Below are 22,371 nucleotides of genomic sequence, written 5' to 3'. Positions count from 1 at the left end.
AGGGGGAGAATGGAGTGCTATCTCTGAGGGAATGACTGATCGCCGCGGGGGGCTGAATACATGTGCGTGCCTGTGTGGAAAATCCACTGGCCACTCATTCACCCCCCATCCCCTGCCTTGAATTCGCCGCACCCTTTACACCAACACGGCGCTGTCACACTGAGATAGAGACACCCCCCATCCCCCGTATCGTTTGAGCTGCTTAGAATAACAGCAGATAAGAGAGGTGATGTTTCAGGTCTGAGATATCAGACCAGTGCGGGGATAAAGAAAGAAGGAGAAAATGTAAATGAGAAAGGCAGGTATACTCACATACATGGGAAAACTGTACATAAATAAGGGGTGAGTGGTTAACTGCTCCCTTAAGAATAGTCCATTGTGTTCCTAATCGATATAACGCGCATAATATACCGGAGGTTTCAATAATACACACTGGATAATATCTCGCTCTGTTCAATTCAGCGCCTTAATTGGATCATTAGGAGATGCTATCATGGGTACATCATCCTGAGATAACATTTAAAAAGCAACATCACTATCCAGAATACGCAATTAATATAATAATCATTGAGCATTGCTATAACACTTAATCTTTCCCTCCACACGCCTCACCTTCAGCGGAGCACTACAACAACAAATTAAAAAGACTACATTTAAATTCGTCACTATCAAGCCCCTGGTAACCACGTCCATCGTTGTCACGGAACCTTTATTAAATATATGTTCTTGCTGTTCTAATGCTCTTTTCGCCTGAAGGAACTCAAACCTGTATACCTATTAGATAGCACCCACTCATATAGTAGTAAAGTGCAGCACCAACTCGTGCATAACGCTACAGCTCCACGACCGAACAGACCAGGTAGGAAAAAGAGAAATTGCTTATCCAGTTCAATTTAGGTAACCCTGATTGTGCAAACCCAAAGTGGAAGTTGGACAGGACATAACACCCCTTCTCTCAGAGTAGCCGTGCTAGTTTTGCTGCTGCCTCTAGTGAATGAATGGCTCTCTTGCTTTTATATACATGACCAGTCAGGGCGCATCTCTCATCTCGGAGCGCTTCAGAGTTAATCAGATTACAACAGGGCCAGCAGTGAAAGTACAAGGCTTTGGTTGCTCCGATGAGTATATTCTCCCTGGAGGCTGAAGTACAGTGGGATCCTGCAGCAGGAGGTTGGCTATGCGTCCGGGGCGACTGCCGATGGACGTCACTGAGAATTATCTCTCCACATGCCACAAAGCGCGCTACGTATCCAAACGGCGGCCGCGACACCAACAACACGAACTGAAGGAGAAATAAAACGAAGACAGCTCCTCTATTTGTAAATCGGTACCCATAATGGCTTTGTGGAGTCAACTGGGAAGGCACTTTGAGCGTTTACATATTTCCAAATGAGAAGCTTTTTTCAGTGGTTTTCAAGTATAATTTAGGTGTAGATAACAGAAACATGTTAATAGTCTGTTACAGAGATTGATGAACGTCAGTTTTGCAAAAAAATACTTTATTTCAATTTTATATAAATCTAATACATTTCTAAATGATGCTTTGTACGCCATACATCTAAGGGGGAAATACATCAATTTCAGAAAAAAACGTTGCTTAGTATCCATTTTTTCAGCGAATTAACAGCTAAATGCACATTCCTATTTTTTATATTTAAAGAAAATTAAGAAAAGGTGGATTTCTCCACCTTTACGTGTGGATCTCTAACGTAAAAAGCCATACGCATGTTTAACCGTTCCGATGTCATTTTCGAAATGAGATAATTTCACACCAGCTCTGCAAAAACTTGAATCTTACTTTTACAGGCTGAAAGGAATACTCGTTCTTTGTTGAGAAGCAGTTAGCATTACCGACCCCGCCCCCTCCTCCGCACCGCACAGCATGAGGGTGACTCTAATCTGAGGTCCATCAGAAAGCTGCTCTGGTCCCGCGGATCCTGTTCCTCAACACACCCCCTCTCGTTCTCTGCGGCACACAGCGAGGTGTGAGTTTATTACGGCTCTCTGATCACCAGCGATACTGTAATTCTCTTTGATCTGTTATTTCATTTGAACAACCGGTTATATATTTAAAGCATCGGTGACCAGTTTTCGTCATCACGTTTAATTAATACGTCGAAAGATCACAATGTTATGAACTTGTTGGGTTGGTGAGGTCATTTACATCACGTTTTAACCCTTTTCAAAAATATTCCAGGATCTACTATTAATTTAAGATTACTATTAAAGCCCTTGTTCTCCTTGTGCTGAACGTATTTTGAGAAATTTTCTACAAGATTCTAGACAAAACCGAAAAAGTGCTAAGAACCCAGCTCAAGAAGATAATTTTGAACTAAGAAATCCATTCGGCTCCTCTTCAGTCTCAGGCATATCTAGCGTGACAATCATTCCTTAATTATTTGAAACTTTAAATCATTTACATTTAACTTTAGATCGGCCTGAACAGTAAGAGCTACATGAACGCCAATGCGAACTGTTTGCCAGTATTTCGTGTCATATAAAATTAAAAATCTCGTTCCTCAACAATTAGCAATGGAAATTTAGGGGCTACGGCTCTCCGTTTTCTAAAGATGGAGGTTGATGGGAGGCAGTTTAAGTGTTAATTCTCCATTGTGCCGTTCTTAAATGCAACGGTGTTCTGCCTTTAGACTGAACAGGTCTGGTAGTGTATGGGGCGCTTATGAACGGAGTTCCTAAAGGTGTTTTTGTCCTCTACTCAGATCTCGCAGCAGGACAGGTAAAATACGATGCGCTCACCTTCTTTCAAACACCTACCGGAGTGGGCGTGGGCAGGGAGCGGAGACAATAGCCAGTTTATAAACACCCTTACCAAACATGGCTAGAAGCACAGTCTGTCATTGTTATCAGCCGTTACCGAGTGACAACATTCACAGTTCAGCATTTTCTTGGTAATTAGTAACTTTAACTCTTACAGTCCACGCCACTTACCGTAGTTTCTGCATTACCGCATAGATCTACATCTACTTTTACAGTTTCTCACCTTTATTTGTATCTGTTCCCTAAAGCCTCCCACTTGGATTTAACAGAACAATGGAAGAAAAAACGGAATTCATGCATTACGACTGCACCTTCTCGACTTGTAAAGCGCCGGCATTGCCCGGCGATTGTCCGCTGAATGGTTGTTGAGAAACATCTTACTAGCGCATATTCCTACAATAACGTGGTTAAGAAAAGTTAATTATTTTATAGTGAAATATTAAAAAACACTTTGTTTTAAGAGGAAGAGTACATTAATGCATATCAGAACTCTCTCCCGCCCTGTATAGGTCCTTAGAAATAGATTACCGCCTAGATAAAATGTATAGACTCCTAGGCGATTACAACTCTTTATAATCTATGTTGCATATATCCCATATAGTATTATAGGGTCAGTTTAATAGAATCTGCTAATTTAGTACGGATCATCCCAAAATGCCTGCTCAAGCACAATGTAAAAAACCTGCAGAACAAAGTTGGAATCCAGCTGATTTTGTTCTTAATACGGTACAAAGGATTAAGCTTTTGCTCTAGTAATCAAGAACTGAAAGTGGATTCCGATTCTGAATGTTTGAATGACAGTATTTGCACCAGTAAACCAATCTGTGGGCAGAAATGAACAGTTATGACTTTGTTGTATATGTATAGCTGAATGCTCGTGATAATTTAAAGTTAGTTTTTTCATAAGAAACGTATGTATGCTAAAATACTCCAGATGAGGGCATATAGATCCAAATAATAAAGGCATATATGGTGTATTTAATGTGCTTTGTTATATATGCCTTTATTATTTGGAAGGTCGTTTTCCAAGGATAAAGACTGTGGTGAAATGAAGTGGACTGAAAAAATGAATGGAGAAACCGTGAGCGGCAAAACTTGCACACAAGCAGAATTTGGAGAATACGTTTAAAGTTAATAATCCTAGACTCTGGGAGAGAGACAGGCTGGGATATCCTCAATCAGGACACCAATAGTGACAGATAAAAAACGTAATTTTCAAATGAATTAAATTAGTTTTTTTACCAGCTATGATAAAGCAAACACTTCTGATAATTGTTTTAACAGTTCAGACAGGGTTATCGTTAATGTAGAGCAAATCACGAATACTTTTAAATTTACAAATGTTGAAAAGGCAACTGGTGCATAAAGCACTCTTAGTGCATTTATTTTGAAGTTCTTCGCAGAGAATTAGCTATGGTATAGCCATCAGTTTTCCAGATGTCTACAGACACTCTATACTTTATATAGACATGGCTATACTACAATCTGTGATATGGATCCTCCTGTTTTGTACCCCTCCCTAAGAAAACCTGACCAGAAGAACACAATGATTTCAGGCCAGGTCCCCTTACATCAGTTTTGACTAAATCATTGGACGGGATCTTGGTTCAGAATCCCAGCCAGTCAGTAAATGGGAAACGTGATATCTCTGAGTTTACTTTAAAAAAAGTGAGAAGCACAGAAGACACTGCACTTACTTTCCTTACCTTATACAAATCATAATCTAAGACATTTTTCCTAGCCATTTTTTTGACCATTCTATTATCAAGCATGATTCAATTACAGATCAATCCATATTTGATATTTTAGTACAATTCATTCCTTACAAGAAGGATACTGGGGGTTAATGATATACTTTCTTCCAAGGTATTAACTAACTGTGGAGCACCCCAGGAGTGTGCGAGTTCACCACTGCTCTTCACTATGTATATGAATGATGGTGTTGCCAGCGATTCAAACTAATTCCTAATAAAATTTTCTGATGATTCTAACTTAATTTCTCTGATGAATGATAAAAATGACCCCAACCTTTAACAGAACTGTGTAGTTTCCTTGCATGGTGGATGACCAGAATGCCTTAAATTCAAAATCCTTGAGAAACAGAAGAAATTGTCTTTGGTCTTGAACATAATAAATATTGTAACGCAACGGGGCTCAGGTGGGCGCCCTTGCCTTCTGCCTACACAGGTCGGCCCCGCATAGGTCGGGGGACGCGAACCCGGGCCTCCGGCGTCACTCAACAGGGACCCAGCTTGGTGAGCTGAAGAGAGATCTCTCTACAGCCCAGTGGCTGTAGTCCTGCTATTACAGGGAAGGGCGGTGACGTCACCTCCTCTGGTAAGCTGGCCGTATGCGTTACAATATCTTTCAGCAGTCACAGTTCATAATGAGAAACATTAAGCAAGTTACAATCTATAATTATGTGAGTCTACAGATGCTAATCTGTTGTGGAAGGCACAATTGGACTTTATTTGTAACAAAGAACAACAGTAAATTTACTTTCTTTGCATGTTACAACTTTTTGGAGCCAGCAATCAAATTCGGTCCATGTTTTTCAGCTCTGTGGTACAATGTGTCATGCAGTACAGAATAACCGTCTGCTATAACAGTCTTTCTGTCCAACAAAAGGCAAGATTACCAGTGTCTTGAGGATGTCTTCTAAGCTGGTAGGGTAGCCACTTTCACACTGCTTACATTAAGAGTATGTTCACACTAGCTGTTAGTATCTCCTCTGATCCCTCAGATGGTCTGCATGAAGAATATCAACAGATGCCTTCAAACTCATGTTTGAGAGTTCATCAATGCGGACACAACAGGAATTGTGGAATTCCTTTATCCCATATTCAGTTAAACCATTCGACAAGAATTTAAAATGACTGAGTATGGGTTTATGGGCAAAAGCAATTAGTTGTTATACACTAAAATGAAGGGTTATGTGCAATTACGGGGGATTAGGGTGATTTTGAGAAAGTAAATTTACAGGTTCTAGCAAACTTTATGGATTCCCGTAGGAATGGTGTGTAACAACTATGTATGGGTACATGCCTTTTATGTAACATTTATTTTAATGAAGCTTATTTGAACTGTTTGTATGTTTGCTTTGGAAGTCTCTGCATGTGAAACATGACTGTTGAGCTGTGTAACACTTTAATGCCTGATTTCTCGGAAATGTCTTATCATATCATGCCTATGAAATATTCTTTCTGTTTCAATGCAACACAAAATGAATACAGTTACAGTAGGTTTGAATTTCATTATGTGGTGTATCACACAGGCTTTAAAATTTAAAAAAAGACTATAGATTTAGCCTATTGTAAAATGGCATCTTCTGGCATTTGTGCATGCATACTACAGAAATAAGAGATAACCTTCTGCACTTTCATGTGATGCATTTATTGCACTTCATTCAAGGTTTTCTAGTTGAGGTCTGATGATTAAGCTGCTGGAGCCTCGACTATGATCCAAGAAAAAAGGGGGGTGCCCATTGAACACCACACTCCAGATTCTGTTAGCCCCGTGATATTTGAAACTGATTCTTTTCTTCATACCATGAATGTTCATGACTAGCAGCGTTTACAGTTCTGCTCACAAAGTCATGGCAGTCATTGCACTCATTCAAACTGAGCTGTGATTTCCCGGTCCTAAAAGCCAAGAACCCACACTGAAGTTTCGGAATTTTATAACAGTGCTTTGCTTGTCCGTCATTCAAGTTGGATTCCAGTCCAGTAAGAGCCAGCAGCAGCACTGTGTCCTGCGCACTCATCCCCATGCTTGCTATAGACTGGGATTAACCAACTGTTCCACCTTCAAGACATTCAGAGCACCAGCTGTTTTGAAAACACTATCATTGCACCACAATAATAAGAAAGAAATGTTTTGAAGAACTGCCGTAAACAACAACTTCTGAAATTACGTTTTCTGTAATATACCCTTGATACATTTAACTACATGAAATAACGCATTTTATTCACTGTAGCTCTATTACTCAATACCCCTTCTGCCCTCTAACAACCACCAATGTGGAATACCATCACAATAAACGGAGGAACAAATAGACTCGAATAACACTTAGATAGGATCGCACACACTACAAGTTTAATTAGATGTACTTGCCTTAATTTCATTTCGCTTCTCTCCGCAGAATATACGTCTCAATATATACATATCAAAACTCTTTAGCGCATATTACAGACTTTATGTACGTTAGTAGTTGTAATACGAACGATACCTCCATTAATGATTAGAAAATAAGACCTTGTATTTTGGTTGGTCGGAATGCAACTTGAGCTAAACATTGCATTAGTCGTTGCCATCGACGAACGCTAAAATTATTACGTATTAAAATATATTATTTCTTTACTGAAATAATCATCAGCAACTTATCACTGCTGCTACATTCGGAACTTTGTGGTTGTACTACCAAATTGCTTAGTTTGTAGTGAGAGTTGTAATTAGTCCCATACTCCAATACCCTCAAGACGGGAGCAGCTGTTAATTTGGGGTTCATTGCAGTTGAAAACTTTGTTTTTAATACGTGTGAGGTATTTACTTTAGGAAGAAAGTTATTAACAATTGATATTTAATTAGCTTACTAGTTTATTACAGAGCAATCACGGAGCCATCACCAGTTAATACCCCGATTTCAGTTTTTAGCCTGATTTCATATTTTCTTATATTTGTTTTATACTCATATAGCGCATTTAAAAAATCTCAATCACTTCACAATACTTGAAAATTCCTTGTATATCACAATAATCGTTTTGAAACACACAAAAACCGAGAAAAACAGGTAGAGAAAATGAAAAGATTATAAAAAGCCCAACGCCTACTCCAAAAAACTCAACGCCCTTCTAGTCTCAAGAGAATGAAACTCCCATCTGAAATACGATATTCTACTTTGACCTTGCCTCAGAGCGCATCTCAAAGCGCTTTACAAAGCGTGGCGATTCCAATACGTATCTTTTAAACTCACAAAGGTGAAATTAACCGTGTTTAAAAAGTAAAAGCACAGTTGCATTGTTTTACCAGAACTCTGTTTATTATACACTCTTATTTGAACGAAAAACCCTCTCATACTCACCGTTTGGACAGTAGACACCATCAAGTCAGAAACATACAAAACGTCTAGGATTTGGGGAGCTACAGGTTCTACCTGACCTGTGTTATTCAAACACACGACCTCTCCAGCTATGCAGGTAACCCTCTCATCTGAATCCAGGTTCCAGTTAACTCACCGTGACCCCCGTGGCCTGCGTGTGATTGGGGCAAGACCACAGTGACGTTGTTTGAGTGAGGGTTAAGGGACACGTGTAAAAACGGCTTACATGCCTGAAATCGCCCCTAAATCAGGGCCAAAATTGGTAATACTAAGCAACAATGAAAACTTACGTTCCTTAATCGACATATCTTACATTTAAGGAAAACGACGAAAAAACACTAAAGATATTATTATTTTCGTTGAAAATACAATATTTTCACCATTCGTACTATAAATGTTACAAATTGTTACGAAGTGGCGTGCTCAAAATGAACAATGAAACGATTTACGGGCTTAAGCACAAGTTTGCATTAAAGAGCGCTGTTCAGTCGAGGGATAGCGAATAAAATATTTAGTATTCGATAAATGGGGGAAAAACAGGCTAAGACATTTTGAAATTGCAATAATGTTCTCCAAACTGGAGATCTCATTATTTTATTGCTTCCAATCGGTTTGTACCGATTTAACCGCAATTTTAAACACCGGGTGAGTTACTAACTAGAAGTGGGTTGAAATCCTCAGAATTCTGTCAGAACTAATCTGGATTATATTAATGTTACTGGCGGTCCAGACCAACGGCACATGATGCAGATCAAGACAGGTTTGAATGCAATCGGCCTCAGAAGTCAATACATTTATTAGCAACATAAATTAAGTAACAGGACTAAAGAGTTTCTTATAATTACTAGTATTTTTTTTTCATGAGCTTCATTGTTAGCAAAAATTGTGTTTTGAGAAAAATCTACTGGTGTCTTGAAATTGCTGAGAGCAACATGATGCAGTTCCTCTCTTGCTGCTCCAAGAACACAGTTTGACCTTCTAGCCTGCACACTCCAATATTCCAAACAAAATGTCATATACCAACCACAAGGTTAGTTCATTCCTTCAGTCAGGGCTGAAGGACTAGTCTGCATTGTGCAAGGTTGCAAAACTTTGGATTTTATTTGAATTCCAACACTGACAAAATCAACTTTTTGCTGTTCCACACTGCAAGAGATGCAGTACTTTCCACAGATACTCTATTAAGACAGTGTGTTTGAAAGATCATTGCAACACAGTGAAGGAGCAAACAGGTAAGTAAATCTGACTGTGGGCTCAAGGAATTGTGCAACACCAATCTATTTTCCCCTTCACATGTCCTCCTGCTTCTCATTATGCAAAGAAATTGTGATTTTGTTTTGGTTGGGGCAACTGCTACAGAATGTGCAAGAAACAGATCTTCCAATCTCACATTTTCAGCTTTCTGTTTCTGTTTATTTTTCATGACAAACATTGACAGTTCTGTAGAAGAGGTTAAACTACAGTATACATTAACTGACTGAAACCTCAGAAGATGAAAAGGAAGCTTTTACAGCAAGATGTATGCAAGATTAAAATGACCAAAAATAATGTGTTCCAGGTTGTTTCAGACAAACGTGCCTGTTTTCCTGTTTAGATAAAATTATTTTTAATTTACTTGGGTTACCAAATGGTCCTTTTTAAATATTACTTTGAACAGACAGATGTATAAAGTTATAAAATAATCCAAAATAATGGACACATTTACAGTACTTTCTCTGCTTCATCAATTCACCTGGAAACACCTGCCCAGCATCAAGCTGCTATACTGTACAATGGGTGTCTAATAGCAAACCCTGTGCCTGCTGGATCTGTACCTGGAGTGACAATTTCAGTATGAAGTGCTTATGATTAGACTACTGTGTCTGACAGTGTGAGGTCAAGTAAAGTTTCCAAGTCAGTTACATTATTGTGTCTCATTGTCCTAATTGCTGGCAATGTTTTTTAATTAGATGAGGCAGGGAAGAGAGAATCTTTATCCCCTGCTTTTTTATGCATCGATGACTTTGCTCTCCCAGTCTCTGTGTTAATTCATTTCTCTCTGCCTTAACCTCTCTCTTCCTCAGTCTCCTGTATTTCTTTTTCTTCATCTCCTGCCATTAGTTCCTTCAGCCCTGTAGCTCCCTCCTTCTCCTGCAGTTCAATTCAAAGTGCATCAGAACGAATCGTCATCATTTATAGTGCTGTCAAACCATGACGTCATTTAATAATTTTCTATAATAAATAATGAACAACATACAACATATTGAGGGGAATATGGCAGTTAGTTTGCAAGAAATATGGCAGAAATCCTTTGTAAAACTAAAGCAAAATGAATTACTGTTTACATTTATTTGTTATAGTCCAGAAATGATACTCCCTTCTGGGTCTTCCTTCTTTGGGTATGTTTTCTAAAGACCATTGCCAAACTCTTTCAGCAGTCACTCAAGCAGGGGTGATACCCGCAGGCTGGGCAATTGCTGATGTAGTGACCGTCCCTAAAATGGGCAACAGAATTCAGCCATGATATTCTAGAAGATTCTCTTACATCTTCAACAGGTAAGGTTATGGAAGACTAAAATGTGGCCTTTGCCATAACACTGGGTAACTGTGCCAGTATGGAACAACTTACCCAGGCATGTTTCTTTCAAGACAGATTAACTACTGATCACCAAATAGACCAGGTGGGCCAAATAGCCTCCTCTTGTTTGCATCCGTTATGTTCACAAACTGGAGCACAGAAGTGGAAACTATGTAGAAGTGCATTTAAAACACAAAGACAGGAGGCACTTTTTTACGCAAAGGGTTGTGGGGGTGTGGATCAAGTTACCCAACCATATTGTCAAAGCTGATAACTTGGCATGTTTGAAGAAACATCTGGATGAGAGCCTTGGATCAATTCGTTATTAACTACAAAAACCTATATTTTAAAATAGAAATAAATATTATTTGTACAATATATAAATAAACCTAAATATATAGTTTGCAGCCATTCCTGAGTTTTTAGTGTCAACCATGACCTCGGAAGCCATAGGAAAATGTCACGTTGTTTGGAAGAAGTACATCTCATTACATTTTCAAAAATAGAAACTGAATACCGACTGCAGGTTTATAGATATTATTTATTCATAGCTGGCAAATAGCCACAGAGGAACACATTTTCCCCTCTGTTCTTATTTATATTCAGTAGTTAGCGCACGAGCTGATGGCAGTCGGTGTAATTGGTTACTTTCGGCGGCGAGACGTGTTGCGGGCCGCCTGTTTCCTCTCCTTGCGGCTGAGCTTCACCCTGCCGTCCTTGGACATGTCCTCCTGCAGGGCCCCACTGGGGCTGGCTGAGGGCAGGCAGGCAGCGTTGACGTGTGGCAGCAGGGGGCGCTCCGGAGCTGCCGCTGAATGGTCTCTCTTGGCGGCGGGCGAGGCCTTGTAGATGAGGTGGAAGACGAATGCGTTGGAGTAGCTGAAAGCCGGAGATGGAGGCGAGGAGAGGAAGGGGGGTTGGCAGTGGTGGAGAGAAAACGGCGAGAGCAGTGAAGGAGAGAGCGAGATAGAGGGAGACAGAGGGAGAGAAAGGTAAAGATGAAAGCAGACAAGAGGAAGAGGGGAGAGAGAAAGATGATGGGAAGAGATACAAATATGAATGAGAGAAAACTGCTTTTCACCTATATCCATGTACTATTTTCCCTCCCTCCTGTCTCTCGCTCACCAGGGCAGGTAGCTGTCTCTGCTGGTAATGCGCAAGGGGCAGTGGAAGGGATTGAGTGTCGGAGGGGACAGTGACCCTCCTGTTGCAGCGCTCATGACTTGCTGGCTGGACACACAGCTCACCTCACTGGGCTCACAGAAATAGGCTGGCACCTTCAAAGCCTGGGAGAGAAGTGCAACAATACTACAATACTGCAACTGCAAGAGGGGTCGTGATCACAGGAAAGGTTTATGCACTTATTCCTCTGATTTATTCCTTTAAGTACACAATCCCTCAGTACTAAAATAATTGGTAAAAATAGAATCACAACAGTGGGTATTTGCTTCTATCCTCTCCATTTTGCAACTGCTATCACCTTGGTTCATGACTACAGCATCTCAAGCAGAGAACCATTATTATTATTGTTATTATTATATTGTTACACTTATATAGTACTTTTTTGGACACCCCACTCAAAGCACTTTACAGGTAATGGGGTCTCCCCTCCACCGCCACCAATGTGCAGCACCCACCAAGATGATGCAATGGCAGCCATAGTGCACCAGTACACTCACCACACATCAGTTATTAGTGGGGAGGAGAACAGAGTGATGAAGCCAATTCATAGATGGGGATTATTAGGAGGCCATGATTGGTAAAGGCCAGGGAAAAAAAATGGCCAGGACACTGGGGTAACACCCCTACTCTTTTCAAGAAAAGCCCTGGTATTTTTAATGACTACATCAGGACATCAGTTTTACATCTCATCCGAAGGATGGCACCTTTTTACAGTAGAATATAGGTATACTATAGTGTAAACCAAAAGAATGGTTTTTAATTTTTTCCTACTCCTTCATTCATTCTACAACTTAATATCAATAATACAACTTAGAGCTCAAAGTGTTTATCAGTGAAAATTTTAAATGAATAACTACCTGAAATGAAGTCCCACAGCTGTGCAAGGACAGTCTCTTTGCAATTCCTAATTATTTTATTCCTCTGGATTTGAAAACACTATAAAAACCAAGTAATCTCTCAAGTGACTTTACTTAGATTGAAGGGATTAAATTATTAAAATAAATATTCACTACACATGCCTTGAAATAAGGTATACAGTAGGTTATAACAAATGTTTAAGAAACATCTGCTTTTTTAAAACAGGCCCAAATGTAAACAGTATTATGGGTAAAGACAGTATTGAATGCAGCACAGTATTGTTACCTGCAGCCTTGGCAGAGTGCTGAGCCAAGAGTCACCAAGGCCAAACCCTGACCTGAAACCTGCAGAGAAAAATGTGGACAGATTCTAACTGAAAAAACAGAGAAAATATTGGAGAAAGGAAACCAAATCACAGAGGCTGTGAGAGACTGAATTACTGGCACTGTGAGACAAAGGAACAAGTAATAGGTTTATTTCATGCTGAAAAGAGAAGAAAGAAAACACAACATTTCAGCTGTGAAGCCTTCTTTGGGTGTCAGGGTGAACCCACAAGAACTACTGTGAGACAAATGCAGAAATTGAGAAAGTGAAACTCTGACATGGAGAGATATGAAAAAGACTGAGAGACTATGAGACTGACATTGAGACCTGAGACTCCAATGGACTGAAAGGTATGGATAATGCAGGTATCTTACAATGCAGTACACAGATACAGACAGACAGAGACAAAAACAGGGTCATGTAATGAAACAGCTCATTACAAGTCAACAAATACACAAGAAAAAAAAATTGGAGGTCCAGCCCCTATTTCCATACTTACCAATCACCAGGTTGGGTTTGGGACCTTGAAACAAGTGATACGCCCGGGAGCAAATTCTAACCCTAATGCTTTTCTTTTCTGTCTTCTCCTCCAATGCCATGCTAGGGCTCTCCATTGTCACATGACCATCCTGCGTGCAATCAGAAAACACTGACCAGTGAAGTTGTGGCTGAACAAAACACCCACATCCTGTTCACCCTCCAAGTCTAACCCCTGTGTGTGCTTTAAACCCACACCTTCTTGAACCCTGAAACCCTCCAGCCTGTATCTCCGTGTTTTGTAGACCAAATCCCATACCTTCTTCCCGAATACCCTACACGCCACTTTTCACAACACTTTATTCCTCTACACTCTTCATCCTGTCTAGTTCTCTAGACTCCAGTTGTATAATTAGACACCCTATTCCTCTAATCTAGTCCACTACCAGACAAACTGCAGCCTATTTTATAATGCATTATTCTTTGCCCAGCTACCCACCCCCTATACCAAAATACTAAACTCTGTTATATAAGGCAGTTTTCTCTCACAACCTGTTTAAAGTACATCAGTAGAGTGGCTTGAGAGGACTGGACTGAGGTTGAGTCGTCTCTCTTTTAGCTTATTCTGTTATACCCCTGTGGCCTGGTAGAGAATACAGAGTAGATGTCAGGGAAATCAGGGATCAATCGTAGACATGGGTAAACCTGTTTTGGCCATACCTTCCTCTGCAGTAGAAGCTGCTGCTCATCATAGTCTTTGGGGAGCTTTTCCCCCACAAACAGGAGTTCAAAGGTCACGTGAGGGAGAAGGTCAGACAGCTCCTGGGAAAGCAGAAAGACACACAAAGTTAGACACCAGAACAGGCAGGAAGAAGCAGGAGGACCATACTCATCCCTCCTACTCAATTTCCCCCATGTGAAACAGGGTAAGCATGAAGGAAGCTCACTTCAAGATGTGTCTTCGAAGTTATATCTCACAATGCTAGTGCCCTTCAAAGCAGAACAAGGGCATATGTAGGTGATTAAAAGAACCCCCTAGGTATTGCACCCTGTGTGTGCATTACTGGAAGTATAAGAGTGCAAGGCTGGAGATCAGGAACAGCCATAGACAAATGATGAGACAGATGAGCAGAGAGAAGACAGACTGAGTGGTGTGTGAGTGCAGACAGACTGCCTCACCCAGAAGGTAAGCAGCATATTGAACTCCCTCTCACTCTCAATGATGTGGATCTTCAGTGACTGCTTCTTCAGGATATTCAGCTCTGGGACTGTGCCAAGGAGAGACACACAGATAGAGGGGAGATCAGAAAAGTAAATTCAGGCAAATACAAAGAGAGACTCAGAGCACGTCAGGGATAGCGCCACAGTTAAAGACACACTAGACCAGGTTTCCTTTCAAAATCCATTCTGTTCCACTGCAATCCAGTCTTTGCTTATTTGAACCATCCATTCATCTTCTAACTACTTCAACGAATGGGGGTTGCAGGGGAGCCGGGCGCAGGTCAGGAAACATCATAAATGGAACGCTAGTCCATCTCTTACATGTCACTTAGTTATTTAATGGATTCTCCAGCTGTAGATCCCTTTGATAAGTAAAGAGTAGATTTTCAATGGAGCAGAATGAAAGTAACAAAGTTGACAATCTCCTGCACTAGACATCTGATGCAGAGACAAAATTGCAAGGTGAAAACAAAGAGAAGGACAGATGATAACAGAGTCAGACAGCCATACAAAGACAGACAGATAGATGGATGTGAGGTCAGATGGGAAAGTACTCACAGTCACGAGGCACCAGTGAGGTGATGATGTAATAAATAGTGAGAGGACAGCTGAGCAAGACTGCCACTGGAGAGGAGAGCTCGAACCCACGCCACTTGTAATACTGCAGCCAGGACACTGAGAGAGAGGAATAATATTTCTGTCAAGATAATCAGGGTAAGATAGTGAGCAATAAAACCACAATGAGAATACTAGGAGACTGAGGGATAATACTACAGTCCGAATGTCGAGAATGGAGTAGGCTAAGAGAGAACAAGGGGGCAATGTTATAGTCAGGGCACTGAGAGAAAGAGTGAGAGTATTCCAGTGAACACCAAGGGAGAAGAGCCCTGCTGTGAGGACAGCAAGAAATACAGGATTGTGCGCAGTGTTACGACACTGTCTTACCCGGAGGGGTGTTTAAGCTGGGTGCAGTAGGGGGAGAGCAGCTGAGCATCATCTCTGACTCCTGTAAGGGACCAAAGGGCTGCCTGTGAGCTAGACACACCCAAAAAGACAGGGTTAGGATCACAATTAAAGACAAAAGACCAGGGACTGCTCCACTGCAGGAGTTCAATCTAACTTTAGCTTTTGTTACTGCTTGGCCCTTAGTTATTGAGCGGTCCCTACAACTAAGTAGAAGATAGTAAGATAAAGATTTTCAATAGACCAGAATGATAGTGACAAAGTTGCTGAGCTCCTGAAGCAGACACTACCTGAAGCAGAAGGAAAACCACCACAACGATACAGTATACAGTACAGTATACAGTATAGTGAAGTATGGCATGAACCTTATTGGAGTGTGGTCTAGGAAACTGTGTTATGAACAGTATAGAGCATATATTAGATACATGATATCTGAATACAGGTTCCTGGGAAGAATGGCAAAATGGCTTAAAATATAATCTACAGATCAACATGGCTTGTGTTGGCATATAGGCAGTAGGTAGGTTATAGGGCATGGAAAGTAAGGCTATGGAGTATAATGGTACAGTCTAGTAACCTGTGGGATAACATTTGGGCTACAGACCATCAGGGTGTAGGTTGTATAGCAAGTAGCTATGATGTAGCCAAAAGAGCAGTAGGTTTAGTGTAACTGGGTGTAAACCATAGGGAAATAGGCTGTGGTAGTGCCTGTGGGTTAGACAATAGAATTTCAGGGTATAGTGTTTAGATAAGTTAGATGTGGGGCAATAGATTATAATGTGTTGGGGTGCAGATTAAAGGCCCTGTTATGCCTCACCCTTGCCCATGCAAACCTGCAAGCTCTGCTGGGGAGCTCTCTCTGGGCTGCTTCCTTACTGGCTCCACTTCCTGGAAGGCGGAATAGACCAGCATGCTCTGCTGCAGCCAGTACCCACTATTCAAGCCTCTGGATGACAGGAAGTGCTCCACATCAAAGTCTGGTGATGTTGTTTCTGAACAAGCAAGTGGGAAAGGAAGTGAAAAAAAATGGGCAGGAAGAAAAAAAGCGGGGGCCTCCCGAATGGCTCAACCAGAAAAGTCACCTGCACAAGTGGGGGTTCAAGCCTGGGTCATTTCACTAGCCGATGTGACTGGGATTCCCCATCAGTGTTGAACAATTTGACAGATCACTTCTCACAGTAGGGTGAGATTAGTTGCCAGGATTCTCTCAACTCCTGGTGACAAAGCAACCCCTGCTGCCTGGAGTTTGCAGTACTGTCACTAAGGGACGTGCTTCTCCTCCAGTCAGCAACAAAACCTCTGGAATGGGGCTGTGCTGCCCGTGATGTGTCAAAAGAGGAGTGTCTTGGGGAGAGCAGTCAGAGGAGTTTGCCTGCACCTCTTCTCTCCTTTGTGCTCTTGCAGGGTTTATAGTGTAAGAAGGAGATGAAAATGAAGAAGAAGAGAGAAACAGAGTTGGGGAGACAAGGAAAGAAATGGAGAGAGCAAAAAAGACTGAACCTGTGAACTCTAGTTACAGAAGAGAAAATGAATGATTCATTCCTGACTAACAGATGAAAGGGACAAGCATGGCTGTGAGGTGAAGAAAAACAGAAGAACAAACAAATGAATTAATTGCGTTTCTCACCTGCAGTGTAAGTGAAGGGCATATCAGCCAGCTGACTACAGTGCGACATGAACGTGCCCAGCAGGGGGCAGCAGTGCTGGTGACTGACATCAGCTGGGCTCTTGGACCAGTCCGCTTGGACACACTGCTCTGAGCAGTACAGCAGTGCCTGACATTTGGGGCTGGGAAAGAGGGAAAGGAGGAGGAAAGGAGAAGTGGAGAGACCGGGAAGTAGGAAAGAGCGCAGAGGGGCAGTATGAAAGTGTCAGATGAAGTGTGGCATTCCAGAGCAAGGAGGGAGTGAGAGACGTGGAGGAGGATAAAACAACAGTGAGGGGAGAGATGTAAACACAGAGAAAGACAGAGAGGAGAGAAAGACGCAAAGCGTAGGGGGGCAAAGGAAAACAATTCAGGGGTGAAGAAGTACAGCACAGCACACAGTAACAATATACATGCTGAAGTAGGAATAGGAGAATAGGGGGTTCAAAACCCTAAATATTTCAGTAAAGACGTGAAATCCCTGGTTAGAAATTTAGGGATGTTTCACTTAATTAGTGTAATGTGTGCACAATAAACACAACCATCCTTCATCCTCTCTCTTCCCTTACTTTCTTTTCTTCTCTTTTCTCATTCATCCCTCCCTCTCCCTCTGTCTTCTCGTTTTCCTCATTTTTCCCAACCTTCTCCCACTCACCCTCCCTCTTCTGTCTTCTTCCTCTCCTACACTCCTCCTCCTCTCTCCCTTTCCCTCCTTGCCTTACCAGGGTCTCAGTGGGGCCTCAAAGGCATGTTTCTTACACACGTGGCAGTGGCGTATGGGGGGCCAGCGCATGGCGAACCCTTCCTTCGGTGCCCAGCCTGTGAAACACTGCTCGGACAGCTCCACTCGCAGGGCCGAGAGGGCATTGCCAGAGAGGATCCTGGGAGAGAGAGATGGGGCACGTGAGAAGGGCGATGGGAAAATGAGGGGGTGAAAGGGCTTATGAAAGTAAGAAAAAGGGAAATTAATGTTTTTTTAAATACTTATACCTAAATAAATAAACCTAAGATACAAAAAAGCTTCTTCATTCTACTTTCCTGTATCCTAACCTATTTGTTGCTAACCTTCCTGTCAATCAGCCTCTTTGTCACCCCTTCTCTATTTGTTAATAAGTCTGTATGTTTATCATTTCTACCAAATTCAAAGAGCTTTATTAGCATGAGAAATTAATTACAGTGTTGACAAAGCAATAAATATTAGCAAACATACTGACAGACATTTATACTAAAATGTCAGCATATGTGACAGTCTCTGTGTTTCTCCTTCCTATTTAAACCGATGTCTGTCTGACTGACCTGTGTATCTGTCTGTCACCCACGGTGAGTGTCAGAGGTCTCCTGGCTCCACGTCTACCTAGGGGTGCCTCCATACATTGCCTTAGCAATCCCACAATCCTCAGCACAGGCACGTTTCCGTTGGTTCCTCCCTCCAGGAGGTCAAATCCCAGGGGGACTCCAGCACCATCTGTCACCAGGAAGAGGCGCTGTCCCGTACACTCTGCTGACAGAAGGAAGAGTGGGAACAGTTCAATATTTGCACAGTGAACACCAGTACACAATAGCACAGAGAGTGAATGGGCACTGTGCTACTGTCACTACGCTAACGTCACTACTGCACTGTGACAGATATTCTGGGATTAGAGAAAAATTCTTCCCTAAATTCAGAAATCTAATCCCAGAGTTCCCACACCTGCCAGAATCACAACAGGAACTCAGTTGAACTGGCAGACCAATATGTGATCTCCAGTCACAGCCTGAGGAACAGTGAGTCTGTTTCCCTATAATGCTCCATATGTTTACAGTATATATAAATATTTTATGATATGTCTTTGTTGTAAATGTCTGTAATATGTCTGTAGATTTTATTTTATTTTTATTTTTTGTTTTGTTTTGTTTCATGTTGATTTTCATTTGCTTTGGCAACACTGATTGTACTAATCAGTCGTGCTAATAAAGCATCTTGAATTGAATTGATTGGGAGGGAGTGGAAGATGGGAGCAGCCAATGAGTGTGAGACAGAGAGAGAAAGTGCATTCTACAAAAAGGACCCTGCTGTCGCCCACTGAGTAGTGACTGTAGCATAGCCTCTTGCTGCTGAAAGAGTCCTGTCAGTTTGGATGAGTTATGGAGTTCCAGTAGAATGACTTTGTGTTTCCTGTCCTGAGTGTTGCATTCGTGTCCCTCCATTCCTTGATTGCTGCTGATCTTGAAAAGGACCCCTGATCTGAATCAGATTCCCTTCAGGATTTTGAATACCCGATATGTTCTAAGCTAAAAAACTCCCTTAATCCGTCTGATTATGATGTTCTCTTCAGGCCAGGAACGAGACAGCCATAGAATTGTTCTTGCAAAGTGGTGCCCAACATTGAACACAATATTCCACTTCATTGCTTCCCTCATATTGAATTCTATTGAAATCCACACAACCAAGCATTTTCTTGGCTTTATACAGCTTCACTGCACTGTGTGGAGGAAAAGGGACAATGAGATAGCATAATTCCATCCATCCATTTTCTAACCGCTTCTTACAATTCAGGGTCTTGGGGAAACCAGAGCCTATCCTGGCAAGCAATGGGCAGAAGGTGGGGTACACTGAAGAGGACTCCAGTCCATCACAGGGCAGACACACACAAGAAAACAGACACACACATAACCTGCCTTTATGTCTTTGGACTGTGGGAGGAAGCCAGAGCCCCCAGAGGAAACACATGGCGAGAACATACAAACTCCACACAGACAGCACTGAGGTCCAGAACTGAACCCTAACTAAATGCTAACCACTGCATTACCAGATAACACAGCTCTCCTACATTTTTTTTCATCTAGTTCAATACCACCTATTTGACACCTAACACATACAGTACATTTTGCAACCTGCATGTAATACCCGTGCATTTCTCCACATTAAATTTGAATTTCCAGGGATCTGCCCATGTCTGAATTGTGGCCACGTTTTCTCTATTACATGTTTTGCTACATTACATCAGACACATTACCTTATTATTTTTGCATTATTTACTGAACTGACCATTGTACTGACTTTAGTCTAGACATTCTTCCAATCTGCCCATTACAGTAAATCCCCTTAATTGCTATATTGACCCTGATTTAATTATCAACTAAAACACTAAGGGATTGGTTGTAGTACAATTAAGGAGAAGTCACAATTAAGAGTAACTTACGCTCAGAACATGGATGTAAATTATGAAGAGCAGCAGTCCTAAAACTGCTCCCTGTGGTACCTCTCAATAACCTCAGAGACGGAGACAGAAATAGTGGGGATCCATTTCTAACAGTGTGGATCTTAGGTACATTTCTCATTTCTAATGTGATCCATCTCTGCTTACCTAGATCTGATTGGTCTAGACTGGCCAAGCTGAGCCGTGGTTTGACCTTGGCGGAGATGGGGCTGCAGTCTAGCACATGAAGGAACCAATGAGGACTGGCCTGATCCACCGGGAGGCGGGGGCATCGCTTCACGTTACCGTCCCCACCCCTCCTCTCTTCTTTTCTCCGGCCACACTCCGCGGCCCGGTAACAGCTAAACCAGCGAGACATCGCGTCACAGAAATCCATCAGGGGATCGCGGTAACCTGTCACGGTCTCCATTACTGAGAGACAGCGGGAAAGACAGGGTGGTGGAAAGGAAATGGGAGAAGGAGGACCGGAGAAAGATAATGTATTTAATTTCATAGCATATTTCAATCTAAAATTAACATTCCCGTTGTCAAATTGTCACCAACAGACATGTACTTTACTCAGTGTTAGTCTTTAGTCTATCCATCTGATTTCCAAAGTGATTACGTAATAATAATAATAATAATAATAATAATAATTCCAGTTGTATGAGTTAATGTAATGGAACCTTCTCGGTATTATCTTCCTTGATTCCCCTCTTGTCTGCTTCACCTTAACACGCCTGTTGGCGAAACCACCGTATAGTTTATCACCAATTCGAGTGTAAATAAACAGGTTGTTAAATTCGAACAAAAATATTGTTTTCCGAAAGCGATGATGTCATCGGACAGTGCACCGTATCCTTCAATCGAAATTCGAAATTGGAATAAATGAGTTCTAAAAGCATGGAATGGTCTATCTCCGGGTTATTTTAAGGATGTATATACATTTATATTGTGCAACAATTAATTCTTAGATTTACTCAGACATTTTTTTGAAAACTCCCAACCTCGAGGGCCAGAAAGTTGTTTTCTAGTTCTAATTACACTTAACCACCTAATTTAACTCGCTGTTTGCGTAATTTAACAAGTTGAATGTTTTCCTATTTTTAAGAAGATGGAGATGTAAAATTCATATAACCAGCTGGACGTGACCGGAGTTTTATATCTCTTCAATAGACGATCGAGCATCACGTCCGAGGAAATGACTGCCCGGGTCGCTAAGAGACAAATATGTTATATTCTTGTTATGTGTTATATTATGATGTTATGTGTTGTTTAGCAACACTGTAATTCATCAGACACGCCAGTAAAGGTCTTCGAATTTAGAATTTGCTTCTGCGTCTATGGACATTTTTTAAAACCTAAAGACCTATAATTTCACTATAGCTTTCAAGTTTTTTTCCTTCCGTTGTATCATTCGAGCGTTATTGTACAGTAAGATTTTCAAATAGCTATATAAAATGTGCTTATTAACCAAGATATTATAAGAAACATCCGATTGCTATCTTCAAGATGTAATAGACTCTTGTACAGTTTTGTTTTTTTCTAATTGCTTCGATTTCTGAGTTCTCCGCAAATGAATGGTCTCCAGTATAAGTATATACTGTAGTTCTACAGCAGTGGTTCTCTTGCCTTGGCCTTCAGGGACACTGCTGCTTTTTATTCCAAGTCCAGTGCAAATCGGTGACTCGGTTGGTCTGTTTGTTTACACTTTTATTTAACTTGTTTCTTTGGCGAGTTCTGTCAAAACGCCCTACTGTAATTCAAGGGTACTGTTTTCAACAGCTTTAGCTCAGAGAACTTTACTCAGCTTGTCCTAAACTTTCTTACTATAATTTCTGACTTACCAGCTGTTGTCACTTGATCAATTAATTATGAACAGACACCGGTATCAGACAACTCTCACAAAGAATTGTTTTTGCTGCGGAGGTCCTTTTGGTTATATTCAGGCAAGACCTGAATGAGGGCAGTTCTGAAATCCCATTTTACCTTATAAAAACTGAAAGCAATTTACAAATGTTCAAAGCAGACAACCGTGTTTAGGAACTCGGCTACGGAAAAAAAAAACAACGTACTAGGGTTGGAAGTA

At 41.3% G+C, this 22,371-nt stretch overlaps 1 protein-coding gene across 1 annotated transcript; it reads right to left on the bottom strand.

Moving 5' to 3' along the window:
• Positions 1-10,985: 10,985 nt before the first annotated feature.
• Positions 10,986-20,712, bottom strand: LOC148832785 (zinc finger MYND domain-containing protein 15-like). Its single transcript, XM_088919718.1, has 13 exons — positions 20,451-20,712; positions 18,400-18,604; positions 17,826-17,984; positions 17,086-17,246; positions 16,292-16,450; positions 15,441-15,530; positions 15,054-15,170; positions 14,454-14,542; positions 13,995-14,096; positions 13,297-13,426; positions 12,759-12,817; positions 11,559-11,719; positions 10,986-11,312 (listed from the first exon to the last, which is right to left on the bottom strand). The coding sequence occupies exons 1-13, from the start codon at positions 20,710-20,712 to the stop codon at positions 11,078-11,080; spliced, it is 1,929 nt and encodes a 642-aa protein (XP_088775844.1). The 3' UTR covers positions 10,986-11,077.
• Positions 20,713-22,371: the final 1,659 nt, after the last annotated feature.

Source organism: Atractosteus spatula, chromosome 6, assembly GCF_055471065.1.
Source record: "Atractosteus spatula isolate fAtrSpa1 chromosome 6, fAtrSpa1.hap1, whole genome shotgun sequence".
Taxonomy (NCBI): Eukaryota; Metazoa; Chordata; class Actinopteri; order Semionotiformes; family Lepisosteidae; genus Atractosteus; species Atractosteus spatula.
Note: the sequence above shows the minus strand (reverse complement) of the source record. Positions and strands in the feature narration are given on the sequence as shown.